A 23,213-nucleotide genomic window follows, 5' to 3' on the forward strand; every position below is an offset into this window, starting at 1 on the left:
AAATTGCCAGGATTAGTTTGAGGCCAAGCAGAGCAATTCAATGAGAAGCTGACAGAAGCCAGATTGAATCAATCACCTTTGAGGAGAGGAGTGTGAGGCAGAACAGCTGAGTTGAACCAGCTGGCCAGAAATCAGAAAGAACTAGAAAGGGTAGGCCTATGCAGCAGTAAGCTTCTGCGATGACAGTTACATCAGATGAATAAAAGTTGGCATATGCCTTTAATCCTAGCACTCGGGAAGCAGAGACAGGTGGCTCGCTATGAGTTGAGGCCAGCCTGGTCTGCAAAGCAAGTCCGGGACAGCCAAGGCTACACAGAGAAACCCTGTCTTAAAAAACAAAACAAACAAACAAACAAAACAAAACAAAAGTTGCATTTACACCTGGCACCCAAAGTGATTGGAGGAGAAAGCTCATCAATTCATTAATGTTTCAGAAAGCAGAGGACATCTAACAGAAACATCGCTGAGAGCAGGAGACATCTGACAGAAAGCTGCAGAGGAGAAATTCGCCCGGAATGGTCTCCAGAGAAAGCATCAATTCTTTCAGTTCACCAGGGCTGCAGGAACCTCTGAGACAATGGATCATAGTAAGCCACCCACAAAGACAATTTGCGTTATATGGACAGACTCTTCTTGCACTAAAAAAAAAGTATTAAAAAATGGGAACCTCCACTTCAGAACCCTTGAGATCAAGGGAAGGACTTGAGGGGATAGACACATTACTTGAAAAAGGCATCATAGTATTTAATTGCAACTATGACCACAGGAGTAAACCCCTCCCTACTTTCAATTGCAATCTTTATATATTTCCTCTCGAAAATGGCTGAAAAACTAACTGTACAATAAGAAAACTGCTGTAATAGTACAAAGACACCAAAGACAAATGAAAGAAGAAGTAAAAGAACAGGAAGTGCTTAATTGTGAACCTACGATACCTAGTGAAATTGAGGATCCAGATAGACAGCCCATTGAGCCTATAGTGCCACCTATTGGTGAAATTGAGGAAAGGTGAATACCCCCACTAGCTTTCCCAATTACTTGGGATCAAATGCCAGAAAATAGCAAAAAATTCACAAAATGAAAAATTAGCCTGGAATCCTGCTAAAATATAAGATCTTAAACATTTTAAAGAATCAACAATAACTTATGGGATGCACCCTCCCTATGTGGGATAGATATTCAATACCTGGACTAGCTACCCAAAACAGGATTATCACAGAAGACTGGAAAGATTTAGCAGAAGTTGTACTGGAAGCTGGTTATCAATTACAATGCCTGACACAGTGATGAGAAAAAGCTGCAGTTATGGAAAATCATAATTAATCTAAAGGTGTTCATATTGTGAAAGACCAATTGTCATGAGAAGGTCAATTTGCTGGTTTAAGACAGCAGATGCAATTTGATGACTCTATTATTACTTCAGTAGCTTCAAGAGTCTAGAATAAGGTGGAGGAACAAAGAAAAAGGTCCATGTCATTTGCAAAGATTATGCAAAGCCCCAAAGAGAGTTTTCCTGATTTCTTACATAGATTAATGCCCACTGTGGGCAGGGCAATATCAGATCCAGATGTGAAACAGTCACTAACTGAATCTTTAGCTTTCAAGAATGCAAAGTGTAAAAAATTCTTAGACCTTTAAAAGCTCAGTTAGCACTCATGGATGAGTGGATTAGAACTACTGCAGGTATTGATCCCAATGACTATGTAATTGGGCAAGCAGTGGCCAATAATCCTAGATATCAAAATGTCCATTATTTAAACTGTGGGAGATGAGGTCATTTGAAATCCCTCGGCCTTCTGGGATTTGTAGAAAATGTGGTAAGGTTAAGCACTGGACAAAGAATGCAGATTAGCAAGAGATATTTGAGATAATCCCTTACCAAAGGGAAACTCCCTATGGGATACAGTAAATACGGGAAAGTCCCTAAAAGGCTTAGCTCATGCCCTAGCAACAGACAACATGAGCCAGGTACTTCCTGTCAGCAACCCACAGAGCAACTAGAGAAAACTCAACTAGGAGTTGATCTAAAGCATGCTACAGTCATTAAAGCAAACCCAGTCATTAAAAAAATTCAATGCTATAAATTACCCACGGGAGTTTATGGGCCTCTATCCACAAAGACAGTAGAAATTGTTTTAGGCAGAAGTAGCCTAACATCTCAAGGATTCACTGTGCATCCAGGAGTTATAGTGAGAAGTTCTAGGGAGAGATTGAGATCATGGCTTACGTAAAGAAAAATATGCAGTTTAAAGCAGGCCACAGGACTGTTCAGCTTCTACTGCTTCTGTATTTCAAAGGCAAAGCAGCTCCTAATGAAAGAACAGGAGAATTTGGGAGTACTGGAAGACTGGTTTTCTGGCAAATGGTTACCAATGACTAGAAACCAAAATTCAGATGAAAATTAATGGTATTGAAATTGAAATTGAAGCTTTGATGGACACAGGAGCTGATGTAAACATAATTTTATGAGAATATTGGAATCCACATTGGCCCATTCAGAAGGTATCTGCACAGTGTGTAGGGATTGGAACATTATCCCAAGTAAAACAAAATGTAAGACAAATTAAATGTGTGGAGCCTGAAGGTCAAATAAGAAGACTAAAGCCTTATATGAGAGATAATAGCCATAAACCTATGGGGGAAGAGATCTATTACCACAATGGGGAACTCAGATTAATATTCCCACAAGTCTCAGACACCTATTTTAGCTGACACCGAATGTTGACATTTTATGTAATATGGCTTGATTGTTTCTGTGTTTAATTAGGTAACACTAGTGCCTAATAGTATAGTTCTAAAGGAAAAAACTGCTAGCTCTTAATATGTGTGGATTCATAAAGATCTAATTGTACTTTGATAAATAAAGGTGAAAAAGTCCCAGAAATAAACTAAGTAATGCTTTATTGACTTTACATTTTTTGAGTGCCAATGAGGCAGGAACAACAGCTGCTGAGAGACACTGTATTATAGGAAAACTAACTAACTAACTAACGAACTAACTAACTAACTAACTAACTAACTACAGAATTAGATCAACCTGTATAATTTAAAGATATTTTAATATATGAACGGAAGGTTTTTGTGTGTATTTCTGCTGTGATGAAAGGCTATGGGCTCTATCAAAATTGATAAAGATCTGATCCAAGTAAGGGAAGCTTACATGAGTGGCATGACCAAAAAGAGGAGGAGATACAGAAAGACAGACAGACATGCAGGTGATGCAGAAAGTGGATGCCCCTCCTTTCATGAGGACAGCTCAACAAATCAGCTAAGAAAGGACTGATCAACATTCGTAAGACTAGTGGATTAGAAAACTTTGATGCTGAAATGGACATTTGTTGAAGGACAAAGGATCAGCACTGCAATTATAAAGGATCATCACATCAACGGATCTTCATAAGGACATTTGGACTCTTTAGATTGTGTGGTTGGTTAATTGTTTCTGTTGTACCACTTAAATTGTGTAAAATTTTAAGCTTAAATAGAAAAGGGGGAAGAGATAGAAACATGGATGCTCTGGCAAGGGATCACATAAAAAGATATGATCTGGTTGGAATACAGACACACCATTAATCCCTCTGACTGGACTACAGACAGGTCTTTAGTACACACCTTTGATTCCAAGCAATGATGTCTAATTGAGTGGCAGACAAAGTGATCAATCAGAGAAAAATTTGACAGAATGAGTCAGAGATAGGATATGCTCAACTTTCAAGAGGAAAGGGAAGCTCTTCAAGCAGTGAGGGAGAGAGTTGAATTCAGTTTGGTTCCTTGTGGTGCAGTTCAGTTGAGGAAGTTGAGCTCAGTTCAGAGCAGAGCAGTTGAGTTCTGAACAATTCAGTTTGTGGAGTTCAGAGGCAGTCCTTCCAAGCAGAGCAATTCAGTGAGAAACTGAGAGAAGCCAATTTGAATCAATCGACTTGGAGAGGAATGTGAGGTAAAACAGCTGGTTTTAACCATCCAGTCAGAGTTCGGAAAGAGCTAGAGCTAGAAAGGGTGAGTTCATTCAGCAGTAAGTCTCAAAGGCTGAAACATTCTAGGTCTAGGTTAGCAGTTGGAGGCTGGAAGCTGAAGCCTTGAAGGTCCAGGCTTGCAGAAGATTAGATTGTGTAGAAGCTACAAGCTTCCAGGCCTAGGGATAGTTAGAAATGCTGTGGGCTCAGCCCATGTCTTTATAAAGCTTGGGCATGGCTCTCTTACCTCATCACTTCATCTGAAAAATAGAAGTTACATTTACATTTACAGCTTCTAATTTTATCATAGAAACAGAAGGTGGGGTCCAAAGGACACTATAAAGAAAATCTTCAATGAACTGCATGCTTGCCAATGCCTGTTTATCTATGAATGGTTTTAGATAACATTTTTTTCAGAAGAAATGGGTACAATCTCTGTTTTTTACTCTTTGATATGAATGTAGACACTTTAAAAAAATTTTAAAAATACATATATTTTAATTTGATCACGTTACATCCCTATTGTAGCCCCCTCCCTCATTGCTTCCTGGTCCCACCTTCCTTCCTTCATACCGCCTCCCCGCTCCCCTAGTCCATAGAAAGGGGATGCTCTCCTCCCCTAATATCTGACCTCAGCCTATCAAGTCTCATCTGGCCTGCCTGTATCCTTCCTCTGTGCCTGCCAGGAAGAAGTGATCAATGTGTGAGCACCAGAGTCCATGTCAGAAGTGGTCACTACTCACCATATTAGGGTACCCACAAAGAGACTGTGCTGCTTATCTACGAATGTGGACACTTTAAAAGGTTATCCCATTTTAACTTTGTCAGCAAGGAAGAAAACCACATTCATTTATGGATAATTAGAATTTCAATAAGGACACACATGTTCAAGGAAAATTGGAATGAATGTATATTTATGTTAAATTCATAAAAACAGTTGGTGGTTATGATATTTGTTAGTCAAGAATCGAGATAGTGCTGACTAATTGAGGCTGCTTGATAAGAAAGGGGTTAGTGTCCAAATCCTAGCCCACAACTCTGTTAGAATACTCCTTCTCTACCAGAGCACACATGGGTACCAGAGCCCCAGGTAAGACCAGCCTGCAAATAGCCAAAGCTTCCTTAGAGCCCATTTAGCTTCTCCAACAGCAAACCCTCCCCTTGTCTACGTATCCCAGTCCATAACTCTGGCAGAAGCTCCCTAATCTACAAGAAGCCCACGCAGGTGTCCAGAACCCCAGAGGCAAGAGGGTAGATAGTAGAGTGCTTTCTCCAGGGTTGTCAAATACAAATGGACTGGACATTGTGAATGTAATCCTTACCTGATTGTTTTCATAATTGTTCTTATTGTCTATAGTTTATTAGTGTAAGAGAAAGAGCCTTTTATTGAACCAAAGGGGGTAATGTTGGAGGATAATTTCATATGATGATTTCTGTACCCAGAGAGCTGGTTGCACCCCAGACTTTGGCACTGTCATTACTATGGAGTATCTCCTGTCTTGGTATGTTGTAAACATTGTTCTCCATCACCTTCTGATTGGTTAAATAAAGAGCTGAACAGCCAATGGCTGGGTGGAAGAGTATAAGGTGGGACTTCTGATCCCAGTGAGGGGTTCTTAGGTGGGGACACGAGAGAGAGAGAGAGAGAGAGAGAGAGAGAGAGAGAGAGAGAGAGAGAGAGAGAGAGAGTTGCCATGAGGACGTGGATTGAGAAGGAACAGCCAGGGTGAGACTAAGATGGCAGGCCACATGGTAGGAAGGTAGCCCAGGCCAGTGTTAGAATAGCTGAGTATCTGCCCAGCTATAAAGCCTGAAGCTTTTAATAAATATAATAGGTTTCTGTGTCATTATTAAGCAGTTTGAGGGGGCATAAAAATTACATTCACACCAGATATATGAAAATCAATCTGATCTACCATATAAACAAACTGAAAAAAAACCCATATGATCATCTCATTAGATGCTGAAAAGGCCTTTGACAAAATCCAATACCTCCTCATGATCAAAGTGTTGGATATATCAGAGATACAAGGAAAATACCTAAAAATAATAAAGGCAACACAGCAAGCTAATAGCCAACATCAAATTAAATGAAAAAAAAAAAAAACAACTCAAAACAATTCCACTAAAATCAGGGACAAAAGAAGGCTTTCCACTCTCTATATCTGTTCAATATAGTACTTGAAGTTCTAGATAGAGCATTAAGACATCCCGTTTATTGTTTGTATAAAGGAGGGCTACTGGGTTTGGATTTTTTGTTTGTTTTGTTTTGTTTTGGGTTTTTTGTTGTTGTTAATTTTGTATCCAGCCACTTCACTGGAAATCAAAGAAACAACACCCTTCACAATAGCCACAAGTAATGTAAAATATCTTCGTGTAACTCTAACCAAGTAAGTGAAAGACCTGTATGGCAAGAACATGATGTCTTTGAAGAGAAAAATTGGAGAAGATATGAAAAGATGGAAATATCTCTTATGCTCATAGAGCAAAAAGATTGACATAGTAAAAATGATTACCTTACCAAAAGCTACAGATTCAATGAAATTCCCATCAAAATTACAACAGTTATTGAAGGGATAATAGTCAACTTTATATGAGAAAATAAAACATTCAGGTTATATAAATCCTCTACAATAAAAGAACCTGCAGAGGTATCACTATACCTGTCTTCAAGCTGTACTGCAAAGCTACAGTAATAAAAGCTGCACAGTACTGGCATAAAAACAGACAGGGTGATCAATGGAATGGAATTGAAGACCAAGAAATAAACTCAAACAACTATGGGCACTTGAATTTTGACACAGAAACCAGAATTACACAGTGGACAAAAAAAAATCTTCAGCAAATAGTGCTAGTCTAACTGGATGTTTGCATGGAGATATATCACACTGCACAAATTTAAATCCAAGTGGATTAAAAACCTCAACATAAAATCTAGATCTGATATACTAAACCTGATGGAAGAGAAAGTGGGGAATAGCCTTGAACGTGTCAGCACAGGAGACAGCTTCCTGAGCAGAACACCAATAGCTCAGGAATAGGAACTGAAGTTGATAATAAGTGGGACCTCTTGAGACTGAAAGCTCGGTTAAAGCAGAGGACACCATCAAAAGGGCAAAATGACAGCATACAGAATGGGAAAAGATCTTCATCAATCCCACATCAGACAGAGGTTGGTATCCAAAATATAAATAACTTAAAAAGCTAGACATCAACAAACCAAGTAATCTAATTAAAAATGGGGTACAGATCTAAACAGGGAATTAAAAAATATTTTATTAATTTATTCATATTACATCTAAATTGTTATCCCATCCCTTGTATCCTCCCATTCCTCCCTCCCTCCCATTTTCCCCTTACTCCCCTCCCCTATGACCGTGACTGAGGGGGACACAGCTCATAGGGTATCAAGTCTCTTCTTGGTAGCCTGCTATCCTTCCTCTAAGTGCTATCAGGCCTCCCCATCCAGGGGACATGGTTAAATATGGGGCACCAGAGTTCCTGTGAAAGTCAGACCCCACTCTCCACTCAACTGTGAAGAGTATCCTATCTATTGGCTAGATCTGGGTAGGGATTCGAAGTTTACTGCACGTATTGTCCTTAGCTGGTGCCATAGTTTGCACCTGACACCTGGGCCCAGATCTAAACAGGGAATTCTTAACAGAGGAATCACAAATGGCCTAGAAGCACTTAAAGAAATGTTCAACATACTTATTCAGCAGGGAAATGCAAATCAAAATGACTCTGAGATTCCTTCTGACACCTGTCAGAATGGCTAAGGTCAAAAACACCAGTGACAGCACATTCTGGTGAGGATGTGGAGAAAGGGGAACACTCCTCCATTACTGGGGGTGGGAGTGTGTAAACTTGCATGGCCACACTGGAAATCAATGTGGTGCTTTCTCAGAAAATTGGGAACCACCCTTCATCAGGACCCAGCACTACTGCTCCTGGGCATACACCCAAAAGATGCTCCATGATGCTCAACTATCTTCATAGAAGCTTTATTTGTAATAGCCAGAACTCAGAAACAACCTAGATATTCATCAGCCAAACAATAGATAAAGAAAATGTGGTGCATTTATACAATGGAGAATTGCTCAGATGTTAAAAAAAAACAACATCATGAAATTTGCAGGCAAATAGATGGACCTAGAAAAAGGTAACACACACCAAGAAATACAAACATGGTATATACTCCTTATAAATGTATATAAACTATAAAGTAAATGATAATATTTTACATATACTAGACAGGATAAGTAGTAAGGAGAGCTCAAGGCAGGATACACAGATATCCCTGGGAAGGGGAAATAGAATAGATATTGAGGTTGTACTAGGCAGGAGGGGATGGGAACAGAAAGGATCAAGTAAAGGGAGAATGGAAGGAGAGAGTACTGAGAGGCATTTGGGGGCTAGATAACTATCTAAGATTCTTAGTAATGGGGCATAAGGTGCTTGAACTGGCCATCTATAACCAGGCAGGAGTTTCAGCGGAGAGATTGGGACACCAACCCAGCTGCAAAATCTTCTGCCTGCACTGTGTCCTGCTAGAGAGAAACTGGGATTGGCCAACCAATGACTGGTCCAGTTTGAGACTCATGCCACTAGAGGGAGCCAATGTCTGACACTGTCTGGATGGCCAATAAAGCAGAGGCTGGATAGCCCAGAGATCCAAGATAGAAACAAACCAGAGTAGCAAAACCTAAACCAAACCAACCAACCAAACAAACAAAAACAAAGCAAAACACCTTAAGCACCCAAAACCAAAAACCAAAACAACAGCAACAACCAAACCAAACCAAACCGAAACACCTAAAGTCAATGAAATGATCCTTAATGATATATTCATGGACAGGAGCCTATGGTAATTATCATCAGAGAGAGTTCATTCAGCAACTGATGGAAACAGATACATCCGGTGAAAGAGGAAGGATTGTAGCAACCAGAGAGGTCCAGGACACCACAAGAAAACCCACAGAGTCAACTAACCTGGGCCCATAGGGGCTCACAGAGACTAAACAATCAGGGAGCCTGCATGGGTCTGGCTTAGAACCTTTGCATATTTGTTATGGTTTAATAAATTCATGTTCTTGTGGCAGTCCTAGCAGTGGAAGTACGGGCTGTCTCTGACTGCTTTTGGAACCCTGTTCCTCCTACTGTGTTGCCTTGTTCAGCCTTAATATGAGGGAGGAGGTGCTGAGTCTTACTACAACGTGATATGCCATTTTGGTTGATATCCATGGGAGGCCTATCATTTTCCTAAGAGAAATGGAGGATTGGCTGGAGGGAGAAATTGCATTCAGGATGTAATATATGAGAGAATAATACATAAAATAAATAAATAAATAAATGAGGTTGGATGGCCTTGGTATCTGGTATTGGAATGAGGAGACCACAATGAGTAGAAAATAGTGTTTTGGGAAACTGAGTCTTATCTCAGTCACGGGACAGCTCACAATGGGACTTGAGGTGGACTATCTGTGGCCCAGTTCAAAGGTCAGAGTGTAAGTGGTTGTATCTTAGACCTGACGTCAATGATTTCTCACCACTGCTCCAGTTTTTGCTTTTGCCTCTAGTCACTTGCAGGATGACATTTTTTAAACCTTTATAAAGGCATTTTTTCCCTACAGAACACATTAACTTTACAAATACATTAGGAGACAGATGACTGTATATAGATTCTGTAACAGCTCTTTTGTGACTTGCAGGATCATTCTTTGTCATTTTTCCCCAGATAATTTTCCCTCACCTTTATTGCAAAATTACTCTTACTTTATTCTCTTGCCTAAACCAGGTATTCGCAGACTTCTTCTATAAAAAGGCTTGAAGGAAATTATTTAGGTTTCTTGGTACATGCAGTGTTTCTTGCTCTAATCTGCTCCGTTCTTGTGTCATAATATTGGCTTGGACAACATGTACATGAATGGAGACAATTGTGTTTAAATAAAACTGTATTTACCAAACAACTAACAGAGAGGTTTGGTCTACAGGCCAGCGTCTGCAAATCCCACTATAGGTTAGAACTCATTTTCTCTTTTAAACAGTGTAATAAAATTTCTATTTACTTTATCTCAAATACGTTAAGGACATACTACTGTTGTCTACACATTTAGTTCCATCATGAGTTTTTACTAAAGTTCCTATTGAGTATTATTTTTAATAAAACCAATGGCAGTTCAGATTAACACCATCCATCTTCTTGTAAAATATGCTAGCAATGCACGTGTGTATGCATGTCCTAGTGCATGTATATGTGTGTGTGTGCATGTGCATGAGTGTGTGTGTGTTTGTGTGTTTGGCTTAATAGTCATTATTTTCCCTTAAATTATTGTTCTGGGATCAGTTCCTTTCTTAGTAAAATATACCCATTTAGCATTTCTCTATTTTTGTTTACTGGTTCAGTAACACCTGAAAGTGGCTTTTTGTCAAACTCCCGCCTACAGTTTAGGTGATTCTACACCTGAAGGTTATCATGTACAAGATCTGGAAAGCTCAAAGTGATGACTTTGCTGCATATCTTGACTTCTGTGAAGTTTTATAAGTTCTAGCTGCCTCTGTGGTAAACTAAGGTGTTTACTTAGCTGGCTTTTGAGGTATCTTCCTTATGAATCAATATAATTCATAAGGCTGAGAATCATATTTTTTTAATTATATTAACTGTGAACTTCAAGAATCACTTTCTTGTTAGATTGTGTTTCTTTTCCTTTTTCATTCCTACTTTTCTCCCTTGGAAATTTCTTTTAATTGTTTACTTTGTCTTCTCCCATGAAGAAGGGTTGATGCTCATATTAATGACTATTTGTGAGCATTTTGGAATGTGATCAATGTGTTTATTTAAGAAAGGGACACAGGCTTTGGGGAACTGAGAACAGGGGATTGGTCCTCAGCTGCAGCACCCCTAGAAGCACTGGGGTAAAAATGCTCACCTTACTTCTTTTTGTTATAATTTGCTTAGTAAGTTTTCAGCTAAAAGTCAACAGAATCAGACATCTCACAATTATTTTCATTTTCTGTGCAAAACATTAAATAATTAGTATTATATTAAAATGCCAAAAGATTGTTAAAATTGTGAAGTGTAAGTAAATCCCTAAACTTAACTTTGTTTACAATGTACTTATCTTTTGGATCATGGGCTTATTTTGGGTTGGAGAACCCCAGACCAAAATCTACCATGGTGGGAAGATGTTGTACCTGCCGATGAACAGAACAAGAGTAACACATGTCATGACAATGGGACCCCTCATCCAGAAGTCATGCTTCCAGAACTGTAGGAGGGAATTTCTATTGAACGTTCAGGTGTAAAGAGCAGAATTCCTGTATGAAAGATGAAAACAAAGTATCACTTTCCAACATTACTGCATCTGTTCATTCAAAGACTATGTACTGGCTACTGATGTCTGTTGGAGGTTGGTCTGGTGTATTTTGATGCTAATTACTGTTGCTGTCTCTGCCCCACCTGTACCATGCCTAAGAGCCTAACCTATTTGACCAATAAAAGATCATCACACCTAGGCAGGGCAAATGGGATAGGCATGGCTAAGGTTTCCAGGCTTGGGGAGAGAGAGTGGTCTGTCCTATGGAGGACAGACCTGAGGAGAGGAGAGGGGAAGAAGGCTACACCATGGGTTAGGTGGAGAAGAAGCTCATGGCCAGCATGGATGGAGACATGACACAGATGATGATAATTAGAACGTATTTAGGTAGCTTGATAGAAATTATTAGAAGCAGATGGTATGTGATTGGGGCAGGTATCTCATACCTGCTCCACTATGGGAAATAGTTTAGGGGATTAATATCTGCTCTGCCCCAGGTTAACTAAGGCTATTTTTAACTATAACAGCTGTCTGTGTCTTGATTGATTGCTAGAGGGTTAGAAAATACTGCTGTAATAATAATTACAGGCCTAATAATAAACATTCTTATGCCATACTTGTAAGTTAACCACAACAGACATGAGCTGGACATGAGGGAAAACAGCCAGGTTGTCCTCACAATCAGAAAAGTCATGATTCTCGTGCTGTATTGTTTTGGTTTTTAAAAAGAAGACATTAAACAGTAATGCAAACAAGCTATACCAATTTCTGCAAAGCTCTGTAAGGGAACAGGAGATGATGTCATGAGTAAGTATAGAAAGGAGACCCCCTCGTTGGGCAGAAATAGTTCCCTGAGGGATGCAGAATTAAGATACACTTTCAAGAAGAACAAGGTTCTCAGATAACAGATGATAAAAAACGTGCTCTGCGTAGAAGGATTTTGTGTGGAACTCCAGGTTGGGTGAGTGTTTGGTGTGGCTGTTTCTGGGTGTAGGACTGTGGTGATTTGGAGATAGACTGAGCTTAAAAAGGGACAGCACGGGGCAGACTGTGTACAACACTGCAGACTGGCTTTTAATCTGAGAAATGAAAGTGTTTATAACTGTTGGGCAAGCGATACAATTAGTGTGTGTGTGGGGTGTGTGTGTGTGTGTGTGTGTGTGTGTGTGTGTGTGTGTGTGTGTGTATTAAAAGTCACTGTGTCTCTCACATAGAATAAATTAGAGTTCAAGATGGTGATTCACATTTAGGACAAAGCCTAGCAGCAGGCCTGTCTGCATTCTACATGTATTCTGATCCTACAAAGATGTTAAACAAACCCATGTTATCCACTGACTCACAGACAGCAAGAAGGCAGGGTGGTGCTGGAGATCTGACACAGGAGGTTTCATTCTCCAAGTTGAACGCACTTCCGGATATTGTGTTTTCAAACAGCTTGGCAGGATTGTTCTCCCAGTGGGAAAATGAAAGCTCGAGCCAGAGCACAGCTCTCCAGAAATAATTTGATAGAAACTGAAAGCACTCAAATCTCTGCTGTAAGTTGGGCATTTCTAGGAATTCAGTTGTTTTTCTCTAGTAGCAAAATAAAAATGTCACCTTTTTAGGTTTGAGGGATATTAAACAATTAAGCAACTTATCTCTGTGGAATTTTTATTTTCTATCTTGTGTGTATGTTCTCTCTCTCTCTCTCTCTCTCTCTCTCTCTCTCTCTCTCTCTCTCTCTCTCTCTCTTTCTCTCTTTCCCACCCCTTCTGTGTGTATCCGTGCTTGTATGTGTAAGGTGCAGCCACACATGTGTGCTACACTCATGCAGGAGGGATGCTTTCCACCTTGTTAAAGGCAGGGTTTTCTGCTTCCTGTTTCATAAGATGTGCTCATGGCCCCACAGGTTTCCAAGGATTGTCCTGTCTGCTTACTTTTTTTTTTTTTTCATGAAGAGTGCTGGGATTACAGGCTCACAGTACAGCATGTGGCTTTTCTGTAGGGTCTGGGGATTCAAACTCCGGGTCCTCATGATTCTACCGGCTGAGCCATGTCTCCAGAGGTGCTTTCGATGACCACTTTTAGACACATTTTCCTTCTGAGAACATCTGTCATTCATAGTCCCGAAAATCTCCTGGCACGGACAATGTTGCTGGCTGGGAACTTGGCCAAAGGTTTGGAATCATCGCTGCGTCTGTTCAGTGTCTTTGGCGCCCGTGTCTTCCACATGGCTTCCAAAGTCAGCGTGTCTGCGTTATTTCCAATTTTGGCTATTCTCATGCAACATCCCCATTGCTTGACATAAAATCGCTACTGGAAAGAACAGCATAAAAAGACAAAACCAGAAGCTTATTGTTTCCAAGCATGACCCGACAATTATTGATAAAGAGGACTGCACTCATATTTATAAAAACTCTTGAAATACTTGTAGACATATGGGAAGGGTGACGGAAGATCATAAATACTGGAAGAAACCTAAATAATAGAAAAATGACACCAAAGTCTCATTAGAGATTATTTTCTTGCTTTTCAAGCAGAATAACGCAAAGAAGGGTGGAAGAACAAGACAAAGGAGAGTGTAGCCAGGTGGAAAGGGCAGAGCAGAGGGGCGAGAGCCTGTGGGCTCCCTCAAAATGTGGCAGAGAGGGCCTTAAGAAAAGCAGCCTTCTAGACCCCCCCGTGGAACACCTGCACTCAGTTGTCTGTGAGTTTTGGAGGCTTCCGTTTGGAAATCGGGGCTCCCATACTGTGCTCAGTCCAACTCTGTTACGGTTAAGTTACTGTCCACAAGCCAAGAGGCCACACTCATGAGGACAGAAACAGGCCTGCTACTGCAGAACTCAGCCCAGCATCCAGCCGCCTCTGAGTTCACTCTGGCAACACAGGAAAACAAGACGAGTGTGGGGTTGTTTTTTTGTTTGTTTGTTTGTTTTTTGTTTTTTGTTTTTTGTTTTTTGTTTTTTGGAGGCCATGTATCTGAGATCACATGTTCAAGTTAGACACTACTTTGTCTCGGGAAGTGAGTGAGTCCGTGGAAAGAGAGTCTGTTAAAGGGATCCAACAGAAAAAAATATTAAAAACTAATATAATAAAAACAAAACCAACCAACCAACCAACCAACAAAATGAAGGTGACGCTAGAATAGAAGGACTTCCAATGCTCACAGATAAATAGAGTTAGTGTAGTGATAATGGCTACATCACCCAAAATCATCAATGTAGATGGTGCTAAAAATAAAGTTGAAGATGCAGGAGCACCACCTGCTCTCCTAGGGTGCAGTCTTACTTTACCTGTCATCTAGGTAGAATACCTTTGACTCTCTCAGAAGGCTGTTATGCTAGGCTCCTGTCTACAAGCATAATGGAGTATCATTAATAGTGTCAGGGGTTGGCTGTCTCCCTTGGGGTGGGTCTCAAGTTGGGTCAGTCTGAGTTCCTCAATCTCTGCTCCATCTTTATCCCTACACTTCTTGTAGGCAAGACAAATTTTGGGTCAATGACTTTATGCATGGGTTGGTGTTGCCTCTCCTCCACTGGAAATCCCACTTTGTTACAGGGGGTGTTGACTTCAGGCTCCATGTACCCCTCTGTTAGAGGTCTCAGCTAGGAATACCCCAACACACTCCTGAGGGTCTCTCCTGTCCCAGAGAAGCTCCTCTACCAAATTCCTTTCTCTCTCCAGTTCCCCCCTCTCCCATCCATCAACCGCTGACCTCCATTCTCCCCAAACCTGATCCCATCCCTATTTACCCTCCCCACCCCTTCTCCCACACAGCTTCCTCCCTCCATCTACTTAAGGTGTCTGCTCTATTTCTTCTTCTTTGTGAGATTCAAGCATCCTCCCTTGGGCCCTCCTTGGCTTCTTTGGGTTTGTGGATCGTATCATGGTTATCCTGTACATTGTCCTGAAGGAAACAGATGCAGAGACCCACAGCCCAACAATAGGCTGAGCTCCAGGAGTTTTGTGGAAGAGTGGGAGGAAGAATTGAAGGAGTTAGAGGGGGCAGGAAGTCCACAGGAAGACCTACAGAGGGTCCAGGAAGTCCACAGGAAGACCTACAGAGGGTCCAGGAAGTCCACAGGAAGACCTACAGACTCAACTAACCTGAGCCCATGTAGGTCTCATAGAGACTAAATCACCAGCTAAAGAGCTTGCATAGGCTGGACCTAGACCCCACACACGTATGTAGCAGATGTGTAGCATGGTCATCATGTGGGTCCCTTAACAATGGGAGTAGGGGCTGTCTCTGACTCTGTTGCCTGCCTTTGGATTCCTTTTCCCTAGTTAGGCTGCCTTGTCTGGCCTCAGTGGAAGAGAATGAGCTTAGTTCTGCTGTGACTTGAGGTGCCAGGGTGAGTTGATATCCCTTAGAAGCCTCCCCTTCTCTGAGAAGAGATGGGGGAAGGGGAGAATAGGAGTGAGAGGGCAGGACTGGGAGAAGAGGAGGGTGGGGTTAGCATCTGGCTGTAAAATGATTTTTTTAAAAATTCTGTTGACCCACACCTTTACTCTGAAGCACGGTTGCCCTCCTGTCTGAGGACATAGAATCTTTTGGAACAGGCCCAGTCACTTAGACTCCTATAGAAAGGGGCTGCCTGTGCTATCAGAGTGTGTAATACAGTGTTATTGGCTCTTCTGACCTCTTCTCACCTCCACACCCAATGCTTTAGAGGTGCTTCTGCTGAAATGTGAACACTGTTTTGAATTACTTCACTTTCAATTTCAGTTTTGGAGAAGGATGTTACTGTTCTGAGCTTATATAAAAAATGATACAGACAGGCAGAAGGAAGAAAGTGAACCATGTGTGGGAGGCAGCTGAGTCTGTACTCGGACCCCCACTATAAGGAGCAGAAGTCTGTGAATTCTACCCCACTCTTCCCCTCTGCAACTTAGTCTTGGTCTTGACTTGATTTCTGCTTCTAAGAGGCAGTTGAAGAAGAGCAGGAAGGACAGGTTACTTATTTTCTGTTGTTCAGGGTTCTGGAGAAGTCAAGCTTCTCTCATAATGACAAATGCAAGGTGTCACTGTTTTGGCTGCTCCAAGTGACAGTGGGACAAGCGTCCCTGCTGGCCTCGCCATATCCTGCTGTGTCTCTGGATCATAAAGCAAAGACTGTCTCTACTGAAAAGCTTATAGGCAATTGTAATCTGAAGAGTTTTCTTTTAAAAATAAGATAATAAGATGCCAGGCAACACACATTAGACATGGAGTTTTTTAAATGAGCATGGGGAGAGAAGGAAAGGGGGGGAGAGGTACACCAGAGAGAGAGACAGAGACACACAGAGAGACAGAGACACACAGAGAGAGACAGAGAGACAGAGACAGAGAGACAGAGCAGAGACAGAGGAAGAGAGAAAGGGAGTAGGTAAGAGAGTAAGAGAGAGAGAGAGAGAGCCATAAGGAGGATTTGGCCTTTTATAATCTTGGGTAGGGCCACGCCCCCACACCAGGTAGGCGATGACATCACAGGTAGGCAGATTGAAGCAGAATCCTACCAAAGAGAGTGTGCTTATCTTTCTGAGAGTTAAGCTCCAAGTCTGCAAATATCAATGTACTGATCCATTCAGCTTCTACGGAACTGGTTCTCATTAGCTACATATAACCATAGCTCAGAATTCCATGTGTATGTGGCATTTACCTGTGTTTCCTTGTCCCAACAGTGTCTGCTGTATCATCTCTAGGACCTGCTAACATACTGATTATTTTGCCATGGGTCTTAGGAAGGTGGGGGAAGTATAGCTTTGTTGAAGACTCATTAAGGTAAGGCTATTTCTTCTTGGTAAAGCATAGCTACTTTATAGACCTATTTTTAAAATTATTTTAATTCACTCTGTTGCTTGAGATTTGCTCATAATAATTGGACTTGGATCATATCTGTTAGGACTCTGCTTTAGTCTGCTCACCTGTGAGGTCATTGCCTACCTGCTATGGTGGCGTGGCCCTGCCCAGGACTATATAAATGGACAATCCTACCTTGTCCCTCCCTCTTCTTATTCTTCTTCTCGCTTCGTCTTTCTTTCTCTTCTTATCCCTTACCCCCTTTCTTTCTTCCTCTGTGTCTGTCTCTCTGACTCTGTCTCTCTGTCTCTGTCTCTGTCTCTGTCTCTCTCTCTCTCTCTCTGGGGTACCACTCTCCCTTTCTTTCTCCCTCATGCTCATTTAATAAACCTCATATATTCTATTATCTGATCTCTTGTATCTTCTTATCATTTTCTTATATTAAATATAAAAATATCATTAGCCCTGGAGGAAGACATGACATTCCATGCTGTATCAAACAGTATAAGATTATAAAGACATATTGTTCCCTTCTTAAGAGTTTATCTAAATGAGACTGTCAATCACCTGGGCAGAAAAATGCCCCTGAAAAAGTTGTAACTTTTATATTTAATAAATATGAAAATAATTAAAAGGTAAGGCAATAAGGTAATAAGATAATAAGATGCCAGGCAACAGATATTATGTATAGAGGAGAGAGAGAGAGAGAGAGAGGAGAGAGAGAGAGAGAGAGAGAGAAGAGAGAAGAGAGAAGAGAGAAGAGAGAAGAGAGAAGAGAGAAGAGAGAAGAGAGAAGAGAGAAGAGAGTAGAGAGTAGAAAGAGAGCATGAGGGGGGTTTGTCTTTCTATATAGGCTTGGGCAGGACCACACCCCGTGGCAGATAGGCAATAGCATCACAGGTAGGCCGACTGAAGCAGAATCCTAACAGTAACTTCAAACACTTTTTATACTTGAAGATGTATTACGATGTATGGAGTATTTCTGTAATGAGATAAGTACTTATATACCCCAGAAGCTCCTCCCCCAGGTAGAGAGTATAACTTTCTCTTTCTCCTCTTTCCATCTTCCTTTTTTGAATACCAGTCAAAGTCCTTAAGCCTGCTGCCGGAAAGCTCTAGGCCTTTCCATTCTGTCTGTAGAAACATCTCCCACTCCCACGCAGCTGCTTAGGGCTCTCCCGCTGAGTTAGTGTGCTGCCTTGGTCTCTAACCCAGAAAACAAACCCAAAAATCTCTTTTTCCTTAATCGCCTCCCCCTTCTGGTCACTGGCTGCGATCTGCAGCTTGTCTGCCCTGTTGCTTTTTTCTCTCCAACTCCAATAGTCATCCTCAATTTTCTTTCTAAATCTGTTTTTATTTCTTTTTTATATGGGATTTAAGAACCCACAAAAGACATTGTGTTCCTTAGTCAAACTACTGCCAATGAAATAAGTATTATCCTAAGTGGATACATATACAATTGAGTCCTCAAATATTATGTGAGGTTTCCGTTCAAAATGTATCAGTTTCCAAACCAGAGAAAGTATCACTCCAGTTCAATAGTTACAAAAGATGTCCAAATGCTCCTTTAGGAGATACGGGCAACTTCTCGGAAATCAGCTCAGTGGCATCCAAGCTTTCCTCAGACCACACTGTGGGAAATCCCCGGTTACTGGGTGGTCTGAGGTTGTGTAGTTTCAGTTTCAATTTTTAAAAACCCTGTAGGAGTTTCCAATGCTTTTCATAGGCAAGCTCTCCGTCAGAGAGCCGGAAGGAGAAAGGAAATGCAGGGCCCGGTCTTTATTTCTCAAAGCAGGCACAGATAAATACCAGCGAGCTTGCCAAGTCTCTGGAAGCAGCTTTCTTAGAAGCTCTTCCTCTGGTCCTTTTCCTCAAGTTTCGTTAAGGTAAGACCAGGCATGGGTGGGATGAGACTGCTACAGTTTGGTTTTTAAAATGTTCTTTCCAGGATGGGATGCATCCTAGCCTGGCTGCTGGATTAGACCTACTTAAAATTAAAGTGTAGCGTTATCAGAGAAACAGAATTGCGCATCTGGCAGTCAGAGTGGGTTTTTTTTTTTCAGTGTTATTTTTGCTTCATATAATGGGGGGCAGCATGGGTATGGACTAAACCTTCTGGCTGTTTTTCTCCCATTGCTCTAATTTTTGGCATTCTTTTTTAAAATTCATGTTTAACCAGGTACAATTCTGCTATCATAGGCTTTGAGCTTTTAAACTGTGGGACAATGCCTCCCATCATTTTGGTGGAGCTGTATCTGTTCTTTTTAATTTGTTTATTCATTTCACATGCTGCTAGTAGCCCCCTTCCCTCCTCTCCTCTCAGTCCCATCCTTGCTCCCTTTCCCCCCCATCCTCCTCCCCTATTCCTCAGAAAAGGGGAGGCCCCCTACCCACCCACCCACCCCATCTTGTCAAGTTGCATGAAGACTGAGCACATCCTTTTCTCCTGTGGCCTGACAAGGCAAGCCTGCCAGGGGGAAGTGATCAAAAAGCAGGCAACACAGTCCTGACTGGAGACAGCCTCCCCACAACCCAGTGCTAGAGGACCCACATGAAACCTGAGCTGCATCTGCGTAGGGGTGCTAGGTCCAGTCCATGCATGGTTCTTGCTTGGTGCTTCCATCTATACAAACCCCTCTGGGCCCTGGTTCATTGGCTCTGTTGGTCTTCTTGTGGAGCTCCTGTGCCGTCCAGGTCCTTTTCTCCTTCCCCCACTTTCCTGTAAGACTTTCTAGCTTGGTTCCTAATTCGAACAGAATTATCTCCACAGAGCAACTTTTCAGTTTCGTTTGCATGAGGAAGAGCAAAGCGTGAGTTGCAAATTAAAATGCTAGGAAGCACTGAAACTTTGTCTCCAGCGTTCCAGACCCGGCCCTTCCTGAGTGGGGAGGTGTATTCCCAAGAGCAGGGCTCCATGCTGCGAGGGCATACTGTGGAAGAGAGGGCCAGAGTGGACAGATGCCTCCCTTGCTAGAGCTTGGAACTCTAAGACTGTAGTCGGGGGAGTCTGTACCAGGAAGCATCAAATGAGAGAGACAGAGACTGAGTCGATGCAAAAGCAAGAGGCTTTATTGTTCCAGCGTGCTGGGGTCCACCTGCACACAGGGGTCAGGAGACCCTGAACAGATTTTTGGGTTTTATATTCTTAGGCTGGGCAGATTTTGGTCACAGTTCCTGGAGGGGAGAGATAGTTGAAGCTGTGGAAACTTCACAGTTCCTTAGGCAGGTTCGGTGGAGACTGAGTTTCCAGGGAAGCGGTTTTATCTCAGCTAATCGCTCCGGTGGCGTTTCTGGAAACTGCTAGCAGGTCTAGTTTATGGCAGTGCATGGTCATTCCCGGAACGCAGGAAGAAGTGAAGTCATCTGGAGACAAGTTCTCATATAGAACATGGTATTAAATGCAGAAAATAAATTACATACAGGATATGGCATTGATTTTGCCCCTACAGAACAAACGCAGGGCCAGCTTAGAGAGAATAAAATGCTAAGATGCTAAAGACACAACAAAAACAAAGGAAAAAGCCAAGGGGAAACTTGAGGGAGCACAGGACAAGGGTTTCTGACTTAGCAGGGGACTTTTTAGCTGGACTCTCATCTCTTGAAGGTTCTAGGTTTGTTTTTCCTTGGCACTCATTCACTTTTTAACCCCTTTTGTGTTGGACTCGGTCTCTGCTACAATATCATCTCTCTCCTTCTACATTGATTAATCAGAAATTACCCACCTGGACCATTCAATATAGCCTAGCTATGTGGATCACTCCTGGGAACTCTTTCAACTGTTTGCCATGTCACATGCCTCTTGCATGCCATATTTAAATATTCAGTCTAGCTGCTAAGTGAGCACTTTACCCACTCTATCTTCAGTTTCAGACTGAAAGCAATACAAAACAAGAGAAAAGCAAAAATTTGAAACCTGAGCTAAAACCACTTCTCTTCCAGAAGTTCATCTCCTCTCTGAGACTCCTCAGCATTTTCCCTCAGATCTCTCTCTGTCTCTCTCTCTCTCTCTCTCTCTCTCTCTCTCTCTCTCTCTCTCTCTCTCTCTCTCTGTGTGTGTGTGTGTGTGTGTGTGTGTGTGTGGTGTGTGTGTGTTGAGTATATTTATCTACATCAAATGGTTGACAGTGTTCACAGAGGTAGGGTTAACCAGGGTTAACAGGTAGTGGTGAGCCACCTGATGTAGGCTCTGGGAACAAAACCTAGGTCGTCTACATGAGCCTCAAGTGCTCTTAAGCACTGAGCCATCTCTCCAGCCCAACACTCTACTGATGTACATGCATATTTATTTATTTACTTCTGGCTTGTAGGGAGCAGGCAGGAAGAGTTGACAGACAGCATCATGCTAATCAGTTGCAAGGCTGAGACTGGAAATCAAAATCAGACCTAACTTACAACAAAGCCAAATGCGATTACATTTTTAAAAATTAAGTTTATTTTGTTTTATGTGTATGGGTATTTTGCCTGTAGGTTCTTGAACTACAACCTCCAGGACCATAAAAGCTGTGGAGATCTAACAGTTGGAGGGAACATATTCCTGAGGCATAGGCTGGGTTATATAAGGCAGGAAAATGCAATAACATCAGAGATTTGGTTTTGGTAAGAGTATTAAGAATTGTATCCACGTTGGTGCCAACATGTAAATACTATGATTACTAGAGACACACAGTGCCCACGTTCTTCACAACGGCTAAAAACTAACTTGAATTAGTTTCTTCTTCCATTACTGACATCATCTAAAACCAAAAGATGCTATAAGCACCCACATTTCTTGTTGATGTTACCATTCACGTTCTAGCCATCTCTACAAGCTTTCCACACCTATATCATCTGCAGCAACCATTCTAACTCCTGCTGTGTGTAAATAAGGCTATCAGAATTCTACCAACGCAAGGTAGCAATATCGCACCAGAAATGGGTTAGCATGGAAACGCCCTTGGCACCCAAGTGCTTGCTCTACGCACATCCTGATGTTCATGACTTGATGCTACTCCCAGAAAAACGACTTCTGTCTCAGCGTGGTCACAGGTGTGATTCATGATTCATGCCCTGGCTCTGAGGATGAAGAGAGAATGTGTCTTTATGATCATTATATACAACGACAAAGAAATGCAGACTTTTTATGATCTGCTAGTGCAGGGGATTCAGATCTTGTTATGTTAATGTTGTAATGAAAACGCACTTGATAACGGGCATGGCTTTTTAGCTTCTCCAGTAAATAATCATAACCACCATGAAAGATAGCTGCTCCCCTCAAAAGTGAAGCCAAAAAGCAAGTGTTGCCTTCATCATTCAGCTTAAACTATTTTATTAGACAGTTGTCAGGGTACAAGTATTGATGTCTTTTCAATTATTTCGCCACTTACAAAATGATCATGCATAAAATTTTGAGGCTAATAAAGGCTATTCATAACTATGTAAAATATGTTTTCTTTTTTTTAAAGCATGCCTTTAAGAAGTGAACACATGTAATTCTCTTAAAAAATGATATGTGCTGGCATTATGGCTTGGGGGCAATAAAGTAATGCCGTTTTGTCATACAGCTGAATGAGAGCAAAGCAACAGGTGTAAACAGCCAGTCCCTCCAGGGAAATCAGCAGGTATAAACCAAGAAGCATTGGCAAGCAAGCAGCCAATGGAATGGGCTGGACACAAGTTGTCAGCAGGTAGGCTCAGGATACAGCTTTCCTGTGAATCAAGTACTTCAGAGGCTGTAGAGTATGCTGTTACAGGTTGTCTCTGTTTTTATTTTTCTATTTCTCAGAAATCCAGGCAATCCAAACGGGTCATTTGTTCCAAGATTCAGTGGGCAAAATGCCTTCCCTTAAACCACTAGAAATTTCAAGTCATCCCCTTTCTTCCCCTGCAGACAAGTAACAACTTAGACATGGCCACAGAGACCCACATGCCAGAACCCATGTGCCTCATTGGGAAGACCGAGGACCAGCTAGTGGCTAATGAGGAAGCCCTGAAGATCCTAGCTGCCATCACAGAGCCAGTGGTGGTAGTGGCAATCGTCGGCCTTTACCGAACAGGCAAATCCTACCTGATGAATAAACTGGCTGGGAAAGAGAAAGGTGAACACTGCTGGCAACACTTGAGTCCCCTCTTGTCCACCCACACTATGAGCATCCTGCCCAGAGTATGAGGAGGGAAAACTAGGGACCCAGGTGCATAATGAAAGCT

General features: G+C 41.7%; 1 protein-coding gene across 1 annotated transcript in view; it reads left to right on the forward strand.

Annotated features, from left to right (window-relative positions):
• Positions 1–434: 434 nt before the first annotated feature.
• The window catches only part of LOC311582507 (uncharacterized protein), a 52,906-nt gene continuing 30,127 nt past the window's right edge, over positions 435–23,213 (forward strand). Inside the window, exons 1-2 of the mRNA XM_084755648.1 lie at positions 435–587; positions 22,897–23,104. Coding sequence (XP_084611774.1) covers positions 516–587; positions 22,897–23,104 — 280 coding nt within the window. The 5' untranslated portion in view covers positions 435–515. The remainder of the gene's footprint in view (positions 588–22,896; positions 23,105–23,213) is intronic.

Source organism: Acomys minous (assembly GCF_964271855.1).
Source record: "Acomys minous genome assembly, chromosome: 14".
Classification (NCBI taxonomy): domain Eukaryota; kingdom Metazoa; phylum Chordata; class Mammalia; order Rodentia; family Muridae; genus Acomys; species Acomys minous.